Raw genomic sequence first — 7,174 nt, 5'->3', positions numbered from 1 at the left:
AAATACAAAGGCCATCATTAAGTTAAATTTAACCTCCATAGATGGATCAATATTGTCGTGGAGTCCAAACAGATTTAGGCTCATTGAACAAACCGTACGTCTCCTCAACATGGCAACCCGAAACTGTTTTTCTGCTTTATCAAAGTGCTTCTTGGTGAATCTTTGATCACTGAGTAAAACGTTCCACTGTTTGCATGTAGTCCGTAGTCGTTTTAGAGATGAAGCAGAAACCCTAGCAAGTATCTCCTCTACCAAATCCAATGGAAGACTGGACAAGGAAGAAGATTTTAAGCTCATCATTAATGTAATCTCCCAAGGAAGAAGAGGAGCTATGTAAAAGGGATGCAATTATAAGCTAGGGTTCTGACTTTTAAGGTTAATTGACCTGCCTCGGCAGACGTCATATATAGACAGACAAACAAGAAACGACCAAAAACTTCAAATATGTACTCTTCTTATTTTTTTTCCTACGTGGATTATAAGTTTATTTTTCATTTTTCTTTCTCTCAAATTTTTTTAGTTAAAAAGGTTAAAGTCTAGGGTTTTATAATTCGTGAGGTCCAAGGCTCATCGAAACCCAATGTGTTGGAAAGTTTTTTCCGTCAATTTAAAAAGTAAACAGTAGTCCTTATAGTTTTCATTACCTTCGATTTTAATAATTTGTTTTGTGTCCAGAGATTTGAATGATATAATTACCCCAAAATTTATTCACATCGAAGTTGTTGATAGCAACATCAGACTAAAGCCTCCAGCCGAAGCAGAGTATTTGCTTTATTCTTATCTTTGGACTGAAAGGCATCAAGGGTCGCGACTTCCTTGAGATCCACGTCGAGTGTGTAACGCGTAGGCATCAGATGCTGGTAGTTAACGAGCTTGATGAAACACTTAACCCTAGATTTCTTGGCAGTATTCTTGGCTGAGTCTTTGCGGATGACTTTGCTCGGGTACTTCTTGAGTCCGGCGACGAGGCAGTGACCGTAGCCACGGTCACGGGTACCGTTGTCGAAGGATTTGACGATGACGGCTTTCTTACCGTCGTCGAAGGATCACAGCCTTGTTCTGCTTCAAGAACTTCACCATTGTTGAGCTTCGATGCTTAGATCTTTCTCCTTCTCTGGTTTCGTTTCGTCTCTCTCTGGCTGCTATGAACCCTAAGTGAAACACAAGTATACTCTGCTTCAAATACTCTGGCTGCTATGACGGATCTCGGTCAGGCTGCAAATACTCTGCTTCGGCTGGAGGCTTTAGTCTGATGTTGCTATCATTGTTGTGGAAGATAATGGTCCATTCGCATAGCGAACTCCCGTCTATGGTGTACTATCTCCTGTGGTACGTAGCACTTACAACACAAGTATCACTCTGTTTTCTGTATGCCTTCAAGTGTGTTTTCTTATTTGACTTGGTGAGGGAGGAGTTTGTGCACTATATTGGAGTGAACTATCTTTATGCTCCGTCCATATCATTCCTTCTATTGCTTCAATCAGCTCCTATGATAGAACCACACAACGTTTTGTATCAAATACTATTCTGGATTTTTGCTGTTCCAGTCTTGACCCTAGACACAAAGCTTTATGGCCAATGGTTCACAACAGAGAAAAGGTTTTTGTCGATAATGGCAAACCCGGCAAGCCAAGTATCAGTAATCGCAAACCTAGTGGCTGCGCGAGGAGCAGCAGAGATGTGTTGGAAAGAGTGTGCTCTATGCTTGTTCTCACTTGGGATGGTTCACTATTTGGTTATCTTTGTTACACTTTATCAACGCTTACCAGGTGGAAACAATTTCCCAACCACGTTGAGACCAGTTTTTTTTCTTGTTTTTCGCTGCACCAGCCACTGCTAGTCTAGCTTGGAACTCTATTTGTGGAACCTTTGACACTATAGCGAAGATGTTGTTCTTTCTTTCTCTTTTCATCTTCGTATCCTTGGTAAGTTTATACGATAAACCAAGAATCAGAAAAATAGTATGACAATACATTTTACACCTTTTTTGTTAACATTTTTCAGGTTTGTAGGCCAAATCTTTTAAAGAAGTCGATAAAAAGATTCAATGGGTCTGTTCGTTTAGTTGACGCTGGCGGCAGCGGCAGCGGCAAACGCAACTTTTTTAATCGCCGCATCTAATCGACGTTCAAAATCAGAAGCTGCGTTTGTCGCAGCGTCATGCCGCAGGTACCTGCGGCAACCAAACGAACAACGATAGCTGCGGTTGACGCAGCCGCAGGTACTTGCGGCGACGAAACGAACAGACTCAATGTCGCGTGGTGGGCTTACTCGTTCCCTCTCACCTTTCTCGCTTTAGACTCGGTTCAGTACGCGCAAGAGGTGAACAACCATGTCGCTTCGGTCTTGATGTTTATAATCTCATCCATCTCAGTTTTGATCTTCCTCGGTGCGATGTTACTGACAGCAGCGAACAGCAAAAGATTACTCAGACGTGACCCTGTTCTCTGGTCTGCTACTGGTCCAAAAGACAAATAAAAATCGTATGCCAAATAATGTAAACATTTTCATTCATATATGGGATAGAAATAAAGAACTTGCAACTACAGTTTGAACTAAAAATTGAACCCGGTTCAATTGACTCGATGTAATGTCAAAGGAAGATGGTGTGAAAGAAGCTTGTAGAAGCTTCGAGAACTATATGATCCATATGATCGTTGAAGATGGGAAAGTTGATGACTTGATGGACATGGAAGAGCTTCTCTATTATTGGAATAATCTGAATAACCCTATCTTCCTTGATCTTGTTACTAAATTCTATGGAGAGATCTGGCACTGAATTGTTCCCCAATCGATGATGACTGTGGTAAAAATTGATCAAAATGGGTTTTATATGTGTTAACACAGAGCATATGATGCAGAGTGTCTTTCTCTGTGTTCTGCAACTTTTATTTCAATGCTCTTCCGTGGTCGCTGTCTCCACATCAAACTAATAATGCATTTCGGTTACAAAGCATCCACCGTATTCCACAAAGTCTGCCGCCATATCTTTATCGCCGCCATAAGCCTCTTTGATCGAGTAAAAAGCCCAATACGTTTTAAAAATCAACCAAGTCCCACATCGAAAATATAATAACCAGATACTAACCCATAACTCTTATAAATAAAAGCTAGTCCACTTTCCTTACAAAGCATCCACACAGTAGTGGGCTTTCCTGAAGGCCCAACTGTTGGAAAGTACCAATATTTTTTAAAACGTTTTAGTGTTTTTTTTCTTCAGCTTTTTAAAAGGTTGGTTTTTTCGGCTTTTTAGACATTTATTTTTTTTTACTGATTTTTTAAATTATTATAATTTTCTGTTTTTTTGGTTTTGTTTTGGTTTTCTAAGTGTTGAATTTTAAATTGTGTAAGCAAACCGGATACAACATCCGGTCCATTTTTTATGGTCTGTAAGAGGTGTTCTAGGTCCAACATGCATTATACACTTAAAATTTAACTCTATTTTTTATGACCCAATTTTTTTTTTTTTTTAACTTTTCTATTCATGTTATTTAAACTTTTAAAGATTTAAGGTTTTATAAATAATATTATTATAAATAAATTGTTTTGTCTTCTTTTATATTTTTGTTTAAGGTTTTGCAGATAATATTTTGAATTAAATTTGTATGGTATGATTTCTGGAGAATTTTTTTTATTTTTTTATTTTTTTATTTGGACAGCAAAAAAAGAAATTCGTATTTATGTTTTTTACACCTTTTTTTGTTTAACATTTTTCAGGTGTGTAGGCCAAATCTTTTAAAGAAGTCGATAAAAAGATTCAATGTCGCGTGGTGGGCTTACTCGTTCCCTCTCACTTTTCTCGCTTTAGAGTTTAGACTCGGTTCAGTACGCGCAAGAGGTGAACGACCGTCTCGCTTCTGTCTTGATGTTTATAATCTCATCCATCTCAGTTTTGATCTTCCTTGGTGTGATGTTACTCACAGTCTCAAACAGCAAAAGATTACTCAGACGTGACCCTCTTCTCTGGTCTGCTACTGGTCCAAAACACAAATAAAAATCGTATGCCAAATAATGCAACATTTTTCATATATACAAATAAGAACTTTGCAACCTATAGTTAACCGGTTCAATTACTGTGTTAACCGGGAATATCTGATATGCACCGAATTATTTCCGGTTCAAACATGGTACACCGAAGAATTGCAATACGTCAACCTAAACCAATTTCGCCCGGTTCAATTTAGACCTTCCTCAATTTCAAAGGCGGAGCCATTTTTTTTAGTTTTTTTTATCGCTTCAATTCGCCGGCGACGACGAGACGACGATGATCCGATCACGAAGTGTATTGTTGATATTGAGGAAGGTGTATCAACCATCATGTTTTAAATGTGTATGTGCAAACTCGTTCTCTTCTACTTCAGCTTCGTCAAGCTTAGGTTTTCGAGCGACGAACAAGGAGTTAAACCAGATGATAAGATCGGGTTACATCGCCGAAGCTAGAGAGATTTTCGAGAAATTGAAGGCGAGGAACACGGTGACATGGAACACGATGATAAGCGGGTATGTGAAAAGGCGGGAAATGAATAAAGCACGGAAACTGTTCGACGAAATGCCTAAGAGAGATGTTGTGACTTGGAACGCGATGATTTCGGGTTACGTTTCATGTGGTGGGGTTGGGTTTCTTGAGGAAGCAAGGAAGCTGTTCGATGAAATGCCTACAAGGGATTCTTTTTCTTGGAACACGATGATTAGTGGTTATGCCAAGAATAGGAGAGTAAGTGAAGCTTTCTTGTTATTTGAGAAAATGCCTGAGAGAAATGGTGTGTCTTGGAGTGCTATGATCACTGGGTTTTGTCACAACGGTGAAGTGAATCGCGCGGTTGAGTTGTTTCGGAGAATGCCTGAGAAGGATTCGTCTTCTTTATGTGCACTTGTGGCTGGTCTTATTAAAAACGAGAGACTTGAAGAAGCTGCTTTGGTTTTGAGTCAATATGGGAGTGTAGATTCAGGAAAGGAAGATTTGGTTTATGCTTATAATACTTTGATTGTTGGATATGGGCAGAGAGGACAAGTAGAAGCAGCTCGACGTCTGTTTGATCAGTTTCCTGATGATGATCATCATCATGGAGGTGAGTTTAGAGACAGATTCCGTAGAAATGTTGTATCTTGGAACTCCATGATCAAAGCTTACTTGAAAGTAGGTGATGTGGTCNAGACTAGATACCATGTAAACGTTAAGAATGGCCAGTGCCGCTTCCGCTACCGCTGCCACTACCGCTGCCGCTTCCGCTAGCACCAATACCACCACCGCCTCCACCTCCACCTCCACCACCGCCACCGCCGCCTCCACCACTTACACTTATGTACACACCAGGGCCCATAGCGGTTCCACTTCCGCTGCCACTACCACTTCCGCTTCCGCTGCTGCTACCACTACTACCATCACCGCCACCACCACCGCCACTACCTTGACCACTGCCGCCACCACCTCCGCTTGCCGAATACTCGCCAGTGCTACTGACACTACCATTACCGCTTCCATAACCCATACCGCTACCACTTCCGTTAAAATAACTACCAGTACTACCGCCAGAACCGCCACCGGCTCCACCTCCGCCTCCACCACCACCGCCACCTCCAACTTCTACGCCTCCGAGACAGTCGGCACGTCCATTCCCATTCCCGTTTCCATTCGCATCTCCGTTGCCGTTCGCTCTATCGTTGGTTCCGTTGTCCGTACCACCTTCAACGGTAGCTCCTCCGCCACCACCTCCACCCCCACCAGCGGCACAATTAGGCTCAACTTCTAATAAATGTTTGTCCATGAATTTGGTATATTCAGGGAGATGCCTTGCGGCATTGGCACACACAACTCCTACGAAAACCACCACAAGCAACTTAGTGATCATTTCCATCTTTCTTGTTTCTTTATATAATTGGGATTCTGAAATGTATTTTTTTCTTTTTATTTTTATTCTTGTGAGTTATTTTACAGCATCATTGGCTATATATACCGTCACACACATACATACATTCACATGTATACTATATATACGTGTTTGTGTTTGTCACTTGTTACAAAGANCATGATGGTCTCGGGTTATGCTAGTGTTGGCAACGTAGAGCTCGCTCGTCATTACTTTGAAAAAACGCCGGAGAAAACTACAGTATCGTGGAACACTATTATAGCAGCTTACGAGAAAAACAAGGACTACAAAGAAGCTGTTGATGTGTTTATCCGGATGAACATTGAAGGAGAGAAGCCTGACCCACATACTCTAACTTCTCTTCTCAGTGTATCAACCGGGCTTGTGAATCTACGCTTGGGGATGCAGATGCACCAAATCGTTTTGACGACTGTGATCCCTGACGTGCCTGTCCACAATGCGCTTATCACTATGTATTCGAGATGCGGCGAGTTAATGGAGTCGAGGAGAATCTTCGATGACATGAAACTCAAAAGAGAAGTAATCACATGGAATGCAATGATTGGAGGGTATGCTTTCCATGGTAATGCCTCAGAGGCCTTGAATCTGTTCTGGTTGATGAAATGCAAAAGGATACATCCTTCTCACATAACATTCGTCTCGGTTCTGAATGCTTGTGCTCACGCGGGACTTGTTGATGAGGCTAAAGCACAGTTTGTGTCTATGATGAGTGAGTACGATATCGAGCCGCAGATGGAACATTACTCTTCCCTGGTCAATGTAATCAGTGGACAAGGGCAGTTTGAAGAGGCCATGGATGTGCTAAGAAGTATGCCTTTTGAGCCAGACAAGACGGTGTGGGGTGCATTATTAGATGCATGTAGGATTTATAACAATGTAGCACTCGCACATGTTGCAGCTGAAGCAATGTCGAGATTCGAACCAGAGAGCTCAACACCTTATGTACTGTTGTACAACATGTATGCGGACATGGGACTGTGGGACGAAGCTTCTCAAGTGAGAATGAAGATGGAAAGTAAAAGAATTAAAAAGGAAAGAGGATCAAGTTGGGTTTGACTCCTCTACATAAAAAAAAAAAAAGAAGCTTTCTTGTATGTTCGCAATAACATATAATAATGATAGGGATTCAGAATTGAGATAGAAACTGATAAGGTACTCTTGATGGTTCTCTATTTTCTCATTACTTTTTCATCAAATTGCACTAATTTAATAGTGATTACAATGTCAATTTCGTGAAAGATAATGTTCATTTAAATTTGGCATTTAGTCTTTTTTTTTTTTTTTTT

At 40.9% G+C, this 7,174-nt stretch overlaps 2 protein-coding genes and 2 pseudogenes across 2 annotated transcripts; 2 read left to right on the top strand and 2 right to left on the bottom strand.

Moving 5' to 3' along the window:
* Nucleotides 735-1,160, bottom strand: LOC104754128 (annotated as a pseudogene).
* On the top strand, nucleotides 1,242-2,904 carry LOC104752880 (annotated as a pseudogene).
* LOC104754127 (pentatricopeptide repeat-containing protein At1g62260, mitochondrial-like) lies at nucleotides 4,076-7,121 on the top strand. The gene is made up of 3 exons (XM_019237872.1): nucleotides 4,076-5,183; nucleotides 5,522-5,772; nucleotides 6,024-7,121. The coding sequence occupies exons 1-3, from the start codon at nucleotides 4,265-4,267 to the stop codon at nucleotides 6,942-6,944; spliced, it is 2,091 nt and encodes a 696-aa protein (XP_019093417.1). The 5' UTR covers nucleotides 4,076-4,264; the 3' UTR covers nucleotides 6,945-7,121.
* LOC104752878 (putative glycine-rich cell wall structural protein 1) lies at nucleotides 5,160-5,973 on the bottom strand. Its single transcript, XM_010475138.2, has one exon. It carries the CDS (start codon nucleotides 5,853-5,855, stop codon nucleotides 5,175-5,177), a length of 681 nt encoding a protein of 226 aa, XP_010473440.1. The 5' UTR covers nucleotides 5,856-5,973; the 3' UTR covers nucleotides 5,160-5,174.

Source organism: Camelina sativa, chromosome 16 (genome assembly GCF_000633955.1).
Source record: "Camelina sativa cultivar DH55 chromosome 16, Cs, whole genome shotgun sequence".
In the NCBI taxonomy this organism is placed as follows: Eukaryota; Viridiplantae; Streptophyta; class Magnoliopsida; order Brassicales; family Brassicaceae; genus Camelina; species Camelina sativa.
The sequence above is the reverse complement of the archived record's forward strand: the minus strand, read 5'-3'. Positions and strand labels throughout refer to the sequence as shown.